This window comes from Seriola lalandi, unplaced genomic scaffold (genome assembly GCF_002814215.2).
Source record: "Seriola lalandi dorsalis isolate HSWRI2012SDOR001 ecotype SW California unplaced genomic scaffold, Sedor1 jcf7180002054487, whole genome shotgun sequence".
NCBI lineage: Eukaryota > Metazoa > Chordata > Actinopteri > Carangiformes > Carangidae > Seriola > Seriola lalandi.
In genome coordinates this window covers 252,871-271,318 of record NW_019525040.1, presented here as the reverse complement: position 1 = coordinate 271,318, position 18,448 = coordinate 252,871, and the positions used below count along the sequence as shown (strand labels likewise).

The 18,448-nt window shown below is 38.0% G+C and overlaps 1 protein-coding gene across 2 annotated transcripts; it reads left to right on the top strand.

The window, feature by feature from the left end:
- Positions 1-6,659: 6,659 nt before the first annotated feature.
- Positions 6,660-17,771, top strand: gga3a (golgi associated, gamma adaptin ear containing, ARF binding protein 3a). Of its 2 annotated transcripts, none has more exons than XM_023412825.2 (17): positions 6,660-6,762; positions 7,474-7,558; positions 7,758-7,833; positions 7,925-8,023; positions 8,116-8,239; positions 8,454-8,557; positions 9,697-9,777; positions 9,992-10,129; positions 10,969-11,050; positions 11,296-11,418; positions 12,699-12,911; positions 13,038-13,060; positions 13,199-13,611; positions 14,173-14,459; positions 15,488-15,657; positions 15,847-15,957; positions 16,236-17,771. In XM_023412825.2, the coding sequence occupies exons 1-17, from the start codon at positions 6,726-6,728 to the stop codon at positions 16,344-16,346; spliced, it is 2,277 nt and encodes a 758-aa protein (XP_023268593.1). In that variant the 5' UTR covers positions 6,660-6,725; the 3' UTR covers positions 16,347-17,771. The 2 variants fall into 2 exon arrangements, with proteins under 2 accessions (XP_023268593.1, XP_023268594.1); XM_023412826.2 differs by lacking the exon at positions 6,660-6,762 and adding an exon at positions 6,857-7,012.
- Positions 17,772-18,448: the final 677 nt, after the last annotated feature.

Sequence of the window (18,448 nt, the reverse complement as noted above, 5' to 3'; positions counted from 1 at the left end):
GGCATTAATTCATATACAAGTATATGTGGGGGTATAGCCCAAACCAGGAGCCCTCGTTTTTTGCTCACTCCTAATTGGTGGAAACCAGATCAAGTTAATGGGGCTGTCTTGATAAGTTAAGTTGAAAACACACCTGCGTTTTAGAGTGTCTCATTAGTTGTAAGGCAGAAATCTTGCAGGAATTGAGGAAGACAAATTCTCTCAAATGAACCAGTTAATCAGACACAGGAGACAACAGCTCTCATTTGAGGCACTTTGATACCAGCGCTGGGTCAAGAACTTCACAATCATGCGGATCCCAGAGATTGAAAAAGAACAAAGCAAACACAGCTTTTATACCTTTGCTACGAAGTCTTAGTACACATGATCATTCTGTACGTGGCGGTAACTTCTGGAAACTCTTACGACATACATTCACATAGAAACACGGATTGTTTAGCATCTCAATATTAACAAAACATCAAGTCACTCCATGACATGTGGAGGATTAAACAAACCGTAAGAAAACACAGTTCAACAATATCAAGACAAAATTGTGACTATCATTAGTACAGGTGACAGGTTCAGCCGGGCCGTCCCTTGATGCCAGTAACGGCATCCCTCACATTTCATCTTGTTCTCTTCAAGATCGTTTGGGACAAATACCAGAGATTATGAATCTTACAGCCTGCTGCTCTGTCATGGGAGAAGCAACAGTCTTCAAACTCACAGGTGTTTTCAATTACTGTTGCTGATTAGACCTCTAATCAGGTTGTAGTTGGATGGATGCTGGAAATGACACGTTGAGTACCTTAATAAACAGACGTTTTTACTCCCGCAGTGTGTCACACACAGTGACACATGCCACTTATGCCGATTTGAATCAACAGCTCAACAATCATATATTTCACATGGCTTGGTGTAGCTGAATCCAAACGGAAAAGTTACTGTACAGTATCTGCCAACACTTCTAAAATGTTAAAAGGTATAGTCAGAGTTTACCAGAGTATCTCCAAAATCTGTTTCCAAAATCTGAGTATCTGTATACTCGTGAACGTGAAATCTCAGTAAGGCTACAAATGTTCACTTGGACTCAAGGTTATACTGATTAGAATTTAGTAGTCAAAGTTCAAGGTCACAGTGACCTCATGTTCTTGTGAATGCAATATATATATTTCATGACATTTGGCATAAACATCCACTTGGACTCAAAGATGAACTGATTAGAATTTGGTGGGTCAAAGGTCAAGGTCACTGTCACCTCACAAATCAAGTTGACCATAACTAAAGAAATCATACCCTGATTATGACACAATTTTCATATGCAAACAGTCAAAGGTCAACTTTACAGTGACATCATCATTTTCTGCGAAGACACCTCTGGCCATTATTCAATGCTGTAACTCAGGAAGGGGAGACTGTGTTTGTGATTGTGAGTGAATATTGGACTTCAACAGGAAAATTCACCAATAATCCAAATGAATGATAATGTTGCACTGATAATACACTGAGAACTAGATACAGGTAATGACAATGAATTTAATGGGGGTAGGTTTGCCTTCTTGCTACATATCTATACTCCCCGCTCAGGTCGGAGTGTGAAGTAGAACACTGTTGTTTTCTCTGACTCACCCGCCTTATCTAACTTGACTGAATCCGACAGTTTCAACACTGATCTTTTAATATTATGTCAAAGCAAGCTGCCACTTTCTCCCGTGGGTGTGCATGACAGAATATGAAAATGGCATTTCACTTGAGCTCTGACCTAACTAGGTCTCACAGTCACTTATGATGCAACTTGATGACACACATGTACGCACCTGCCAAGGCTTCATTTTCACCATCTCTCTTGTAGTACAGTCAAAGTTTGAAATTTGCCTGATGCATTTTAATGGTAATTAATAAACTGAGTGATGTATTTATTCTATTATATTCTACAATTTTTGCTTTATTAGGGCTCTAACACAGAAAGGTTAGAACCTTATTGAGTTTGTGTTGTCTTATTATTTCACAAGAAACATGAGCCCAATCTGCCTGATGGTGGCGCTATAATTAACAGACCAAAGATGTAAAAACCGTCCCACCATGTGAGATTTAAGGACTTGAAAATTGAGACCGACATAGATCTCAATGTCTATCTGAATTTTTTGCATGATGTTAAAAACAGTAATATTACATACTATACACATTATGGATTATGACTCTATCAACACCAATGTCTTATAGTCTTATGAAAATGTTTGAATGTCTTTGTTGAGTTCTACATTATCCCAAATGTTTCTAGCAATTTCCAAACCTAGAGAAAGCTGTAATTTTTATCAAGGTAATTGTACATTTTCATTTCTGTTTAATGTGAAACTGCTTTATTTTGTGTTTTTACCTGTTTTAATCACCTGGTCCATTTGTTTTGGTTTCTCTGAGTGTTTACCTGAACCTGAACCTGATCTGCTGTATTTTTATCTGATCACTCAGACAACCTGTTGATCTGTTGTTACCAGAGCTCCAGAGAGAAGCCTGAGAGAGGAGATGTAAAACTACACTGAGATGGTTTTTGGTTCTTAAAACCACAAATATATCTTCTTAGGGATATCAAAACTTCAAATAAAACACAGCAAACGTATGAAATATGGGACCTTTTAACCATCTGGTGGACTATCACTACACCTCCTTACTGTCCAGTAGCTAAACAATCTTCCTCCGCGACACGTAGGAGATCTAGGTGCCTATACACAGACCAAGAGGATAGAGGTATGCATGGAAAGGCTCCCAGTAAAACATACATTACATTACTAGCTGTCAAAGATTTACCACCAGATCCATTTATAGCTGCTCTGGAACTTAAGATCAGGTCACAGAATCTTCCTCGGCAGATTTGTACAGTTGTCATGGAAATTTCGATATTCAAATTTTCATTTTATTCTTTTCATCCAGCTGGAAAGAGTCCTGGTTGTTTTGAACTTCTTCCCTTTAAGAATTATGAAGGCCACTGTGCTCTTGAGAACCTTCAATGCAGCAGACACTTGAGTTAGATTACAAGTGTCATAGGTTGTCAAAGGGTCTAAATACTTATGTAAATGTGATAATTCAGTTTTTCCTTTTTATTAAATTTGCAAAAATTTCAAAAATTCAGTTTTTACTTTGTCATTATGGGATATTAAGAATAGATTGATGAGGGAAAAAAATAATCTAAAAGATTTTAACACAAGGCTATAACATAACAAAATGTGAAAAAGGTAGGGGGTCTGAATACTTTACTAAAACAAAAAAAAACCTACTGTAACTCTTGTTTCTCTTGTATCTTTTTTCTTACATAGAGTACGCATTTGGAGGAGCTGCTTGATTTTGAGGCCCAGGAGGACAGTTATATTGGCTTCAAGCGCGGAGAGATCATTCAGGTCTTGGATAACTCTGATGCCATTCGGTGGAAAGGAATGTGCAAGAGGCAGACAGGCATGTTCCCCCACAGTTATGTGTATAAATGCTTTACAAATGAAAATATTAATCTTAATTAGTTTTGTTGTCTGCATTGTGGAGTGGGATCAGAAGGGCCTCTTTATTTCTAGTAACACACATTTTTTACATTCTCCTCAGGCTGTGTTGCATCAATTAGTAGTGGTCTCGACCCTGTTCAATTGCGTAACCAAATTTAAATTCAACATGTGACAAGGTGCTAATGTCTAGCCGCAGTCAGAGATGACGTTCTCTGAGAATTCTTCAAAGCAAATCCTGAGATGAAAAAATATTTTCCAGTGAGAGTCATTCCCACACAGGGGAGAGATTTATATTATCTCCTGTAAGTCTTCTGCACAAATATTGGTTATTATTTCAAAATGGGGCATAACATTATATGTAATTGCAAAGTGGTGTCTTGCCTTCACATACTGCATGAGATGTGGGGGATAAAGGGATCTGTGTAAAAGCAAAAAGGCCTTTTCTTGTGAGCTATTTTACTAACATACAGCTTGAAACTGAATTCCATGTGGAAAACATAAGAAAAATAAGAAGAATCGCAAGCTGGGGTTTCCAGATTTAATAGTGGAAGGAAATCTATGGTGTAAATCTTGTTAAAATTCATGTTCAATTGGTCTGCATTTTCCCAATTTCTACCTGTAATTAAATAACATTGAAGATTCATTAACTTGTTTCCAATCTGAACTTGCTTGACTCTACCAGCTTGCATTATTCCTCACTTTTAATTTCTCTATTTGAAACAGAAAATTAGTGCACCAGCAATTACTTGCACAGTGTGAATCTTTATTTGCCCAGCTGGATACCAAGCTGAGAAAATAAGGAGAAAGTTGTGTGATTACCCCTCTCATTTGCCTGTCTCGGTAAATAGATTGAAACTGAATAAACTCTATTAATGTGTCACTCCTCGCCACACAAACCATACTGTTCAAAAGATACGAATGTTGAGGACCACTGCAAAATGTTGTGAAACACACACAGACACACAAACATAAAAAAAATGCTGCTTTATTTCACTGCTAAAAGTGACAGCACATAATAAATCCATACTTTACATCCTTTCTGAGTTGTCAGCACCACCAGCTGGCCACACAGTAAAATGAGCTGTGAGATACAGATATGAAATGAGCTCAACATTAATCATTTTCATTAAGATCCAAGGATCTCGGAGGAGCAGACTTTTCAGAAAGCAGCCGAAAGAAGAGGAGGAGGAGAAACATCAAAGCAGTTTATGTGGGCTGCCCACAAGAGGGGCAAGTGGGAAATCCTGCCCTCAAATCTCACTTCTCGCCCACAGAAACCAGCACGGCTGGAAAAGATCAGCCCTGTTTTTAATGACCTGTGTCTGTTGACACCTTCACCTTCCACCCCATCCTCGAGTGTTGTATCACTATAAGCCTCTAGGTTGGAAGAGTTCTGTTTCTCTTACTAAATATGTAGTGTAAATTGTTACTAAAGGGATAACACAAGCCTCTGACAAAGCTTCCACCTTTTTGAAGAGGAATACAATGTAATTGTATATCTGTCAGTATGCATCCATCAGCATCATGACTTTGTTTTTTCACAGTAGCATGTGGAATTTCATCAGGGCTTTGTCAGTCAGTCAGGCCAGTGACTGCTGTTCTGATTCAGCTTTGAGCCACACTTCAGAGCCCCAAGCTCCATCCGACACAGTGACATCAAAACTCCTAAGGCCATTATCTGCTGGTCTGGAAGGGAGAAAAGCCTAAGTATTTTGTAGCAAAGTTACAAAGTGTTGTCCTACATTGTCTGAATGCAAATGTGTTTATAGCTGTTCCACATGGCTACATCTGAAAGTGGACTGATCTTAGATACACCAATGCCTGCTATCTCTTGACTCCTACAGAAATCCACTGTGTATGTGAAATAAATGTTAATATGTGGGATCTGTGTCTTCTTCACACACCAGCACTGAAAATCCAAAAGTTTAATCACAAACGAGATTGTAGTAGATGAAGCACTGAAATTCTGAACTACCTCCTAACATTTCTTTTCAAGGACCAAGCCTGCCTGTGCTGACCTATCACCAGAAAAATGCTGAATCAAGAGGTGTGAGACTGCACCGCTGTGCCACAGGAGTTGCTGGAGCTTGTCAAATAACAGCTGCATCAGTGTTGGAAATCATGATGTGTACTGTGGATCCATCAGAATAACGGACAGTGTCTTTCTCCTAACCGTGACATCCCCATCCTACATGAATCAGAGTCTTTCAAGTGGGAACCAAACAAAGGCAAAGGGTGAGCTGCTTATATTCGGTTAAGTTTGGTCATTATAAGGCTAGCAGTAGCTACTTAATTTCCAAACTTTGGACATTATAAGGCTAGCATTAGCTGTGACTTTTGGAAATTTCAAGTGTAGCATTAGTTAATCCTTGGACATTAGCCTAGCTTGAGCTATTAACTTTTGGACCTTACAATGACAAAGATAGCTTTAGCAACTCCTAACCACTGAATATTACAAGTTTAGCTTTAGCTAAAACTTTTGTACATTATAAGGCCAGTATAAAGCTACATCATACACTGCCACTAACATTAGCTGCCAACTGCTTGTAAGGAATTAAGGCTATTATAAAGCTAAGTAATATAGTACCACTAACATCAATTGGACATCATAAGGCTAGCATTAGCTGCTGTTTTAAAGTTTGCACAATATAAGGCCAGCATTAATTAGCTACTTTTGGAGATTTCAAAGAGATTTGGACATCAGAAGGATGGCATGAGCTATTAACTTTTGGTAATTTCAAGGCAAGTCAATACACTCACAAACTTTGTTCTCTTGTACTTTGATTTTAACGTGGTATGGACAATTGCTGTGAAAATATCAGAGGGCAAGAGAAAATCTTAAGCAAAAATGTAGAAACAGGAGTGTGTAATCGATAAGTTTGGAAAAAATGTTACATGGAGATACAAAAGAAAGTAGGGCATCTATCCCGAGGTTTTTTTAGATTAAAAGAAAGAATTTAAAGATGGTAATATAGATCTGTGTGTATTTTTAAATTATCATATACATTATAAAGCGCATATAGTTAGACCTTTTTTGGGATCGAAACTGCCCATCCCTTGGAGCGTTTTTGCATTTTAGAGTCTTAATCCATACTCCAGCCAAGTGGGTGGCGGTAATACATGTAAATGTTGTTCAACGCCTTACAGAAGAGGAAGTGCAACAACTTCAACAACAACAACTCCCATATGTCCGACAGCACTTGAAGGCAGCAGGAGTGGAGTCACGCGTTGTTTGCCTCAGAGTGCACTGCAAATATGGCGGATGATGGGGAGTCGCTGGAGTCCTGGCTTAGTAAGTACGCACTGAAACTCCCTTTTGACGTCGTTTATTCATATCTGAGGTTTGCAATTATGTGCTGCGTAACCGTAGGTGTCCAAAACACCATTTGGACTCCCTTGACATTGCTGTAAATGAAAAACATCGTGCTAATTCGTCTGTGTTGTCAGAAAGCAGCTAACATACAGCTGCTTGCAACTGATGGATGTCGCTAGCCAAAATCAACTTTGACATTTGGTTTACTTGTGGCTTGGACTCATAAAGGGTATGTTGAAATGTTAGCAAAAATGTAGTTACTCTATTCTTGTGGTGACCAACAGAACGCTTTAGCATTTGCTCCCTGGACATGCCTAAACACCCGGAGGCGTTAACGTAACCAATTTCAAACAGGACGTGAAATAGCAACAAGAAACTGGATCAGTGAAGTGCCTGTGGGCTAGTAGAGAGTGAATTCATAGTAAGATACATTGAAAACGATGGATAAGACCTATGGGTCTGGGTTGTTGCTAGCTGGTCTCGGGAAGCATCAGAACTTGACACTCGAGGGTTGACTTAAATCTTGGCCAAGTTCATGTATCACAAAGCTCCAGCCTTCATTACCTTTCCGTCGACACTATATATACATATATATATATATATATATATATATATATATCTTTTAGCAAGATTTGAAAAGTGTCATCAGGGCTGCATATTCATCAGAATCTGTACCCTTTTTCTTTTCAGACAAAGCCACTAACCCTTCCAACAGACAGGAGGACTGGGAATATATAATGGGATTCTGTGACCAAATCAATAAGGAGCTAGAAGGGTATGGTCACAATAATTCAATAAACCCAATCTCTCTCGCAACGTTGAATCACACTCATCCAATGTTGCTTGTCTATGTCCTCACTGTGGTAAACGCATGCAGCTTATTATAAAGCCCATTAAAACCCAGAGTCTGCATTACTGTTGTTATTGAGTTAGTTTTGGATTATTTCTCTCTATTCTCTCTCTCTATTTATCAGCCCTCAAATATCCGTTAGACTGTTGGCTCACAAGATTCAGTCTCCTCAGGAATGGGAGGCAATACAAGCATTAACGGTATGTAGTATAATCATTTAACCGTGTTTTTCATTATAATGTCTTTGCACAATTAAAAGATATTTAGTTAAGCTTGTTTTCGTTTTTTTAGGTTCTTGAGGCTTGTATGAAGAACTGTGGGCGAAGGTTTCACAATGAAGTTGGGAAATTTAGGTTTTTAAATGAATTAATTAAGGTGGTATCACCCAAAGTAAGTAAATGTTCAAACCTGTTCTAATGGAAATGTGTTAACTTGAATTCATATTTAGTGTCAATCTGAATGAAGCATCTATTATTTTTCAGTACCTAGGAGACAAAGTATCAGAAAAAGTGAAGTCGAAAGTGATCGAGATGCTGTACAGTTGGACTGTGTCTCTACCAGATGAAGCAAAGATCTGTGAAGCATATCAGATGTTGAAGTCTCAGGGTGAGACACCAGTCACTTAAAACAGCTGTTAAAATATGCTGATAAAATATAATACCATATAAATGCATAACAGTGACATCCAAAAATAATATATTAAACAGTCAGGTATGACTTTGTTGTGCCACAAACTCTTTTAAGATAATTTTGGCACCTTGAAGTCCTAAAACTGCCGTTTCCAGAGTACAACAGCTGCTTGTTGTTATTTTTATTTCAGGTATTGTTTTAGTTGACCCAGAAATCCCCCTCGATGCAACATTATTACCTTCACCTTCTCCGAGACCCAAGAATCCTGTGTTTGATGATGAGAAGAAGAGTAAGGTAAGAAAAATTATTTTAGGCTCTGACTATGCAAACACTGCAACTTACTCACTGCACACAACTCTCCCCTTCTCTTGTTTTATATCTTTTGCACATACATATTTGCAATTATTTGTTTTATTGGCACAGCATAGATTATGATCAACATTTAAGATAATATATCTCTTTTACACCCTACCCTACATTGTATTGTATATGTGTGTTCAGTGCAGAAGTATTTAATTGCATTCACTGTAGTGAAAGTATCTGAGTGCCAGCGTATTTAGCCAACATATTCAGACCATCCACTGTCGATAAGTATCAAAGTAATAGTTTGACATTTTTGGAAATAGCCTTATTTGCTTATTTGCAGAGAGTTAGATGAGAATATTGATACTACTCTCATGTATGTCCATTAAATATGAAGCTACAGGTGTGAGATTTTTTGCTTAGCTCCAGGAAGTCACTGCACCCTGCCAAGAAATATTCCAGTGCAGTTTTTGTTTTGATTAAACGAATGTGTTATAATGTGTTGATAATAGAACTTTGGACAGAGCCAGGCTAATTGCTTCATCCTGTGTCCAGTTTAATTGCTAAACGAAGCTTAACTTCCTTTCTAACTCTGCAAGAAAGGAAATAAGCATATGTCCCAAAATATTTAATTATTCCTTAACTTTTTCTATATGGATGCCTCAATTTTTATTAAATCTTTCAAAGAAACAACATGATTAAACAGAAAACCTAGTCTTTCATAGTGATATACTTTCATGTTTTTTGATTATTTAATGGGAATTTTGATAGAGAGATTTTAAACGATTGAAAGAGGGAGCTGATCTCTTTCTTTCTCTTTCTCCCCTCTATCGCTCTTGCATCACTGTCTAAAGGCTTTGTATGATGTCATCCCGCAGAAAAAAGGTCATTTAATGTGCATTTTCAACACTGAAACTGCTCTTGTTTCTTTTTTCACTCCATTGCCTCACTGGCTACAGCACACCAAGACAGGTCATGCATGTTTACTTTGTCTTGACTGCAGTTGAACTATGGCTGGAGTTTGTTTTTTCAGAGTCTGGGAGCTGGCATGGCTTTGCTGCCTGTGTCTGGGTGATCTGTGGGAACTGGGCTTGATTGTTTACATACTCATGGTTCTCTAATTCCTGCAGAAATTATCAGAGCTGCTCAAGAGCAAAAAGCCCGAAGATCTGCAAGAAGCCAATCGTCTCATCAAGAACATGGTGAAAGAGGTGTGTTGGTGTCAAAATGAAATGTTGTGATTGTTTTGTTTGTGTTGTAATTATGCCCAAACTCTTGTGGCTTTCCTGTTTAGAAATTGAAACCTAATTACAACACACATATCTTAAAGCCCCCCTGTGCTTGTACTCACAGTGAAGTTTAATTAGTTCTATCAATGAATGCAACTCAACTCAACTTTTTTTTCTTTTTTTTTTTTTGTCTCAGGATGAAGTGAGAACACAGAAAGTGACAAAGCAAAAAAACACACTGGAGGCAGTAAAAAACAGTGTCAAACTCCTTAACGAGATGCTTGCTCACTTCACCTCAGAAGACTCCACGGACGGAGACAAGGAGCTCATTAGGGTTCGTTCTCCATAAGATAAGGCTCAAATCACCCTTTGAAACAGCATCCACTCTCAGACTGGCTACTGATAAAGGCAGAGTAAAACACCTGGTTGTATTAGTGAGGAGGCAACTTTTGTTACGTACTGATTTAGTAGAAAGCAGGCCTACTGAATGCTGGTTTGGATCTCTTTATGTGGTTGGACTGATCAAAGGGATACCGGGACAAAGCCTGGTTGGCTGGTGGACCATTCATGTTCAAGTTTTTACCAGCCGTCAGTCTACTTGCTGACCGTCTCTCTAGTCCCAGAGCATAAGTCCAGGGCACAATTTCTCTCCCACTCTGACCATGGCTTTCACCACCGAGTGAATGCTCGTCTGGGGTTCACTCTTGTTTTATACTGGTTTCTGTCACTCTCCCTCTTGCTTTCCTTACCCTCTCTGACAACGGGGTTCTTTTTCTTTTGCTGGGTAGAGTTTCCATAGTTACTGTGGTTTTTACACTATCCACCATTTCTGCCACCTAGCGAAAGCTACTTATAGCTACCGGGGAAAACAAAAGCACTATCCTCTTTCTGTTTTATGTTATAAATCAAGCCTTAATATTTCTGCAAAATTTCGTGTTCAGTAGCAGATAAAGTTGCATAGTGGCTCATAGGGAACTAATCTAAATGCAGATGGTGTCATTATTCTATTTTCATTACATTGTGCAATCAATATTTACATCATAATGATAAGTTAAAGCAAAGAACTTGTCTGTGGCCACTTTAAGTATGAGATACACTTTGCTTTTTATATCCAATTTCTGAATGACGTTCAAGGTGGGGATATTAAGTGATTTTTAAACTTTTTTTTTCCAGGAGTTGTATGGTGATTGTGACAAGCTTAGGCAAACAGTGTTTCAGCTCGCTACTGAGACTGAGGATAATGACAGCAACTTGGGTGAGGAATCCTATATTTTAGCCCTATTGATTCTGAGGACACGCTCTTCTTAACCTAAATATAAATTGGTTAAGTCATGATTCACAGAGACCTTGTGTTGACGTACGTATCAGACCAGAATGTCCTCTTGACTTGTAAAACATTCTGCTCTCAGAGTTCCTAAATTTAGCAAACATGTTTATTGTTGGTGTTTCAGAATTTTATGAACCTCACCTTGATTTAACCTTTTAAAATGCATTTATCAGGAGACATCCTGCAGGCCAGTGATGACCTTTCCCAAGTTATTAATTCCTATAAGAAGATTGTGGAAGGACAGACCATTAATGGAGAGACTGAAGAAGCACAAACACAAACATCAGTCAAACAAGGTAAATTTTAAGTGGTAGGACCGTACAGTTAAAGCAGAAAATTGTTGGGTTGGGTTAGGGTTTTGGCATTTCAGATTCTGACATACTTTCAATTCCCCTAAAAGTCATGGTTTATATAAGCTACGGAATATACAATGGGCACGATAATAAAAGTTCATAGACAGGGAAACCTGACATAGACCATGAAATAGATAGCAATGTGCAAAGAACATATCACCCTAACGTTATAAACAAACATCCAGTTTAGTCAGATTTCTGAGGAGTATGTCCTTTTTTATATATATATTTTAGGTATATTAGGTATATATATATATATATATATATATATATATACCTAATATGGGTATTTTAGGGTATGGGTATATTAGGTTATGGGTATATTATTATTAGGTGTATATATGTATGTATGTGTATATATATATATATATATACACACACCTAATATACTGGTGTGTCGAACCAGAATGTCTTCAAAGTACAGTTTATTTATGTGCAGAAGGGGGTCAGAAAGGGGTCAGGATTGTTGCTGAGCCTCAATGTACTAAAGTAACTAATTAAATATTTATTTTCGAATGTCTATGGATGTTATACAGAGGAATATTTATGAACATCATAAATAAGGACCACAATAAGAAATCACAAGTTGAAACAAGCCTTTGCTTCTGTTGCTCTGAGATATTGCACCAAAAAAGGACATCTTATGTGAAAAAAATATAAATATAAACAAACAACAAAATAACTTTGTTCCCTGATCTTTTTAAATTGTGTGATTATCAACAGTTTTATTTCAACTCCGTTATGTTTACAAATTCATTTTATATCGAGTTAGACTTGTTAAAAGACAATAGAAAATTCCACTAACCATTTTCTGATTAGTTTCGACAGTAAAGTTTCCTGCAAGAAACTGCAAAGGTGCGACTGCCATAGTTCTCAATGACAGCTAAGTCCGGTTTGTGCTGAGCAACTGGGGCATCACTTCTGGAAACAAATATTTCTGTCGTGCTATTCAGGTGTCATTTTTCTTTGTATATGAGATCAACAAAGAAGGTGTTTATCTCCTCCACTTTATTCACATGGTGGCAGAGGGCTCAGTAACAGAGATCTCAAAGCCTATCAACTATTACATGGGCAGATAGCATTTGGATTAGTATTTGGGCATGTTTGGGTGAACTGACCATTTCAACTTCACTTGACAGATGGATGGACACAGACATTATTATCCATTTGAAAAGGAATGCATCTTTGTTTTCCTTTTGCTTATGATTTTCTCCATCTGTCAGGTACAAGCCGCACAAATCAGTCAGAGATCCTGATTGACCTGGTGGGTCTGGATGTCCAGACCCCCTCTCCACCAGAGCAGCAACCCCCTGCATCTTCTCTGTGTTTTCCTGATGACCTTCTGTGTGAGTCTACCACCGTTGACCCACAACGCCCGAGCCTCAGTGCACCCTCTGCAGCTCTCTCTCTGCTAGATGAAGAGCTACTATCATTAGGTAACATAGCAATGTAGTATTGTAGCAAAAGAAATCACACTTTTTTCATGAAACTATTAACTGTTGTTAGTGAATATGCTGTTTACATCTATATATCTGTTGACATATATTTGTTTTAATATACAGGCCTCAATGAACCTGTTCCTGTTGTGAGTAAATCAGCTGCATCTACACATATAAACTAAAGCAATCATTTGTCATCTTTACAGATTTTGAAATTGATTCCAATCATTTATACTAGTGTCAAGTATTTTCTGACATTTTCTTTTCATTACCATGTTTTCCAGGATTCCAGTCAGGGTTTGCATCTCTTCGACACCAATGCGCCTTCGGGTCCTTTATTTTCTACGCCTTCACTTTTTCCAGATGCCCTGTCTACAACAATAGCCCCAGTTAGCACTACCAAGTCTTCTACAACTGCCTCTGCCTTGGGTTTCCCTGGCCCTGTCTTGTTCACACCTCCCGTTTTTACACAATCTATCTCAACGACCTCAGTCACATTCTCACAGCCCCTCTGTTCAGTATTAACAACTGTGGCCCCAACTGCTCTTCCTCAGTCATTCAGCATGGCCTTGCCTGCTCCGTCAGCTACCCATGCCACTCCACAACAGGTCTCCACTTCACCTGAAGCTTCCCACTCAGCTCCTCTTAATGACAATCTCCAAGACCTTGCCTTGCTGGATCTTGGGAGTCCTAAAAGGTGAGTACTACTTCTGCCATCAGGTACAGCTGCAGAAGGAATACAGAGAAGCACCTGTCTGTCCATCAGTCACACATAATATCTTGGATGCCGAATCATATTTTTTTAAATTCTTGGTAAATGATGAACATCTTCTATCCATTGTTTTAAAATAAATTTGCACTGATTGACCTAAGCTTAAGTTTAAAGGCACCTCTTTCTCTATTCTGCCATTTGAAGTTCCAAGTGCATCCCAACCACTAGCTTGCGAATGGCAGACTGATCCGCAGGACTCCATTAACCTTTCAATAACCAAGACTGTGACTTATCATTTTAAAGTGGTCATGCTAAGAGCCTTGCTGCCACTTTTTGAAATATCATGTGGCTGAGGTTTTCTTTTGTATTAGTGTGAAGCCAAGTGCCTTTGCATTCCACTTATATTTTGTAAACCTGACTGCACAAAGTCTGTTTTGGAACTTGACAGTTGCATCTCATTTTCTGCCTCCCTCTGTTATCTAAAGTTAAACATAGTGGAATCTATAGTATATAATGTCTAAAAAAATAATTGTTTTATTCACACAGAACACCCGCTGTGATGGACTTTGGCAGCTTGCTGGTCAAGAATGAGGATTTGTGTGCTCCTGCTACCCTTTCTTGCAATCTTGGTGTCTCTTCCACCACATCCACATCAATGCTTGTCGGAGGGATGCAAGGGAGTTCCACTCCCTCACCAGCCAAGAGGCAGTCAGATGACAGCCCTCTGTTACGCTCCCTGTCCCCCATCCTCCCTCTGAGCCAGGCCAGTGCAGGCATGGGGCAGGAAGTGTCCCTGACCAATGTCTTTGTCCCATTGGACGTCATCAAGCCAAGTGAGTTCCAGGAAATAGGCCTTATTGTTTGTGTGTATGTTTTTAGAATTTCAAATGTTTGAATGCTTTTGGTGTATAGGGAAAAATTGGACAGAGAAACAAATACAAAGAGGGACATCACATCAAGCCACATCTCCATGTAAAATATAATTTTAGGTTCAAAATTATATTTTTTGTAAAAAAGGACAAACATATTTAAAGGCTTTGTAATGCATTGCAAAAATGGTCTTGAGCTCTGTCTTTGCAGTTAGCACTGAAGCAGGGAAGACATAATGTACTGGACATTTAATATTATTTGCCAATAATCTGATATAACAGATAAGGGCTGTCGTTAATGATTATTGTATATTATCAATTAATCTGCTGATTATTTTCTCAATTAATTGATTAATTGTGAAGTCTATACAATGCTATGGTGACATCTTCAAATGTCTCTTTTTGTCTGACCAACAGGCCAAAATGCAAAGATATTCAGTTTAGTGTCATGTACAAAAATGCATCAAATCTTCACATTTGAGAAGCTGGAACCAGCAAATATTTGTCATTTTTTGCTCTAAAAGATGACTCAAAATAATTTTTTTTAATTATCAAAGTAGCTGCAAACTAATTTTAGGTTGATAGATTAATCAAGCAGTTATTTCAGCTCTATGACAGGTCACTTTGTGCACAGATTTCATAGTGTGTGTAACAGGTGGATTGCCCAGAAGTTCAGTGCAATTTTACATGACAAATAGGCTTATTATCTTCAATAGTTGGGCATAGTATGAATTAATAGGATGATTCTAGGAATTGGCTTCAGTCTGGAGGGTACATTTTTTCTTATCTCCAAGCCGTGATGAACTTGTAGAGAGGATAATTATCAAAGAGATTGAAACTACAGAAACAGTTAGGGACAAGTGACAGTCTAGTCAGAATATAATGGCTTCCTCCTCAACTGAGACTGATCGGTGGTTGGAAAACTGAACTTTAAACATTACTGCAACTTGGTTATTTTCCTTTTCTTTTCCTCTTTATGTCCTGTATTTTAGGTAAAGTGTGTCCTGTTACAACATATGATAAAAATGGTGTCCGTGTTCTGCTGCATTTTGCCACTGAGTGTCCACCAGGCCGGCCTGATGTACTGGTGATAGTGGCGTCCATGCTAAACACAGCCCCACAACCTGTCAGGAGCATTGTTCTGCAGGCAGCCGTACCCAAGGTAAAACCTGATGTGCATGTGATATCACTACTACTGCACAGGAAGCTACATGGTATGCATTTATACTGTATTTAAAACTATTACTTTAGACTGATGTTCAACTCATGAAATCTTTGCCTGAAAATTAAATTTAAATCGATAGCTGCCTCTATTTGATATACACGGATGTCTGTTGTTCTTATTTTCCAGACGATGAAAGTAAGACTGCAGCCACCCTCGGGGACAGAGCTGGCTCCTTTTAATCCAATCCTTCCCCCTGCTGCCATCACTCAGGTCATGTTGCTTGCCAATCCTCTTAAGGTAGAGCTCAGCCTGGAGCTTTTTCGATGTTCATATATTTATTAATGACTTAAGTAATGTGTACATTGAAGGAACACTTGCATGCCTCAGCAGTGTTTTTACCTATGTTTGAGATCATACAGTACAGCACAGTGATACCACTTCTTAGTTATTCCAACCAGTATGCTTTGAGGATATATTGACCAATGACCTTGTCAATACTCAAGATGTTGTGTGTGTGTGTGTTGTGTATTCCTTTAAGCTGTCAGACTGAGTGTGTGCATGTGTGTGTTTTGCAGGAGAAGGTTCGGATGAGATACAAACTGACATTCACATTGGGAGAGCAGCCACTCATAGAGGTGGGGGAGGTGAATGAGTTCCCGCCTGCTGACAGATGGGGTGCTCTATAGCCCTGCCGACCCATTTAGGATGGCCAGACACTACAAGACTTCCTTAATAATTTAGTTTGTCAGTGCAGCTCAGAAGTGAAAGGAAAGGGCAGTATTAGAAGGTTTTTGGGGAATATTTGAAGAATATAAAATAAACTTTAATGGAGCTTGAAGTTAGAGTTTTTCTGCTCAAGATGTTCCCACTGAAGTAGCCAAAGTCTTGTAGCTGCACCCAACTTAAACTTTACTATAATGCCAGAGGTAGTCAGTGTGGTGCAATAACAAATGGTGTGAACTGGCTGAACGTGGATGATGACTATGTGGGAAAGTATTGCTAAGTTATTATTAAGTTCTTACTGTTATTATAACCTGTTGGTCTCATTTTAAAGTTGATGTTTACTCCTGTCCCACAGTCATATCAGAACTGATTACAGGATACTTGCACTTTGGGATACCAGACAGTCTTAATATGAAGTAAAAATACATGAATGAGATTGTGACGTCAGTGTCACATTCACTGCTTCCAATATGACCCACAGTTACTACTGATTACTTTGACTTGTCTCCTGAGTTCAGACTCATATTATGGTTTTTAGTCTTTCACTATTTATTGTTTCAAATGTATTATTTATTTTGGTTAGGGGAGGGATGTATCAGATCTTTTAACTTGATATTGCAACTGACAACTGTATTCCTTCTGCATACTCTTCTTATGATGGAGACTTTCAGTATTGCAGTAAGTATGGCACAAATCCTTAGCGGTAATGTTTCAAAATATTCACACAGATATTTTATAAAATGTTACATTATGTAACAGTGGGGTGAACTCTGGATAATATTTTAATATAAAAATGTAATACCTGCTTGATGAAACAGCAGCCTTGTGCCAGACATTAGACCCTTTTTCTTGGCAGGTACAGCATGAGCTAGTTAGGGCAAGGATTAACTTTATACATTAAGTGGATGTGCTGAAGGAAGTTCAAGCTAGCTGATAATTAAGCCCTGGACACAGAAAGGTGTCCAGTTAATTAAATGCCATGTATAGCTCTGCCCTTGCTCCTGTTGTTAGTCCATGTTGTGGAAATAGAGCTAAAGGGGTGGGTTATTTTTCCAGGGTCAATTGTAAATGTTAAGCTTATGTGGCAGTTTCCTATATCAAACTAGGAAAATATATCTTCGAGTAAGCCTTGAGAAAATATATTGATAATAAAAACTTGGTGGTGGTTAATTGAAAGAATTAGGTTTACCATGTGTTCATCTAAAACTGTGTCTTTATTTTTTTCTCTCTGGGGCTATTAGTGCTATAGAGGAGATTCTCTACTTATTTCTTATAAAATTATTTATTTGTCATAGATTTGTTAAAGGAACTTGTCATTACATATTTTTTGAAAAGCAATTTCTGTGCATGGAAAAATAAAGAATGAGGTGGGTCTATTTATATTACAATTTTCACATTTTTGCTTCATTTTTCAGTTTCTAAAGACCAGTATTAATGCACTAGCAAATTAACAGCATTCTTGAGGTGTATTCTAATGCAGCTGTCAATCAGAATTTGCTTCTTTGCTTAAGCCAAAGTAATAGTGCCACAGTATAAAACTATTCCATGTAAAAGTCTAAACATTTAACAAAGAAAAGTACTCATGCAGTAGAATGATCCCCGTTATCATATATTATAATACTGGATTGCTATTGCTGATGCAATAATGTGAGCAGTGTATTAATGTTGTACCTGGTCAAGTTGGAGCTACTTTTAATTACTTCATATACTACTGGGTCAGTAGACTAAATGCTCATCATTGTGTGTAAAATCGGAATCAGCGGAGTAACTAGTGACTAGCTGTGATGTAAATGCATTTCAGTGAAAAGTACAAACTTCCCTTTTAAATGTTGTGGAGTAAAGTAGTATAAAATGGAAATACTAATATAAAAGTACAAATATTTCAAAATACCTATATTAAGTATATCAGTGGTGGAAGAAGTATTCAGATCCTTTACCTAAGTAAAAATACCATTTCTGAAATGTAAAAATACTTCATTACAAGTGCTGCATGGAAGTAAAAGTATGTGAGTATAGCAGCAAAATGTAGTTAAGTATTTAAGAAAAGTACTGATTTGGTCCCTCT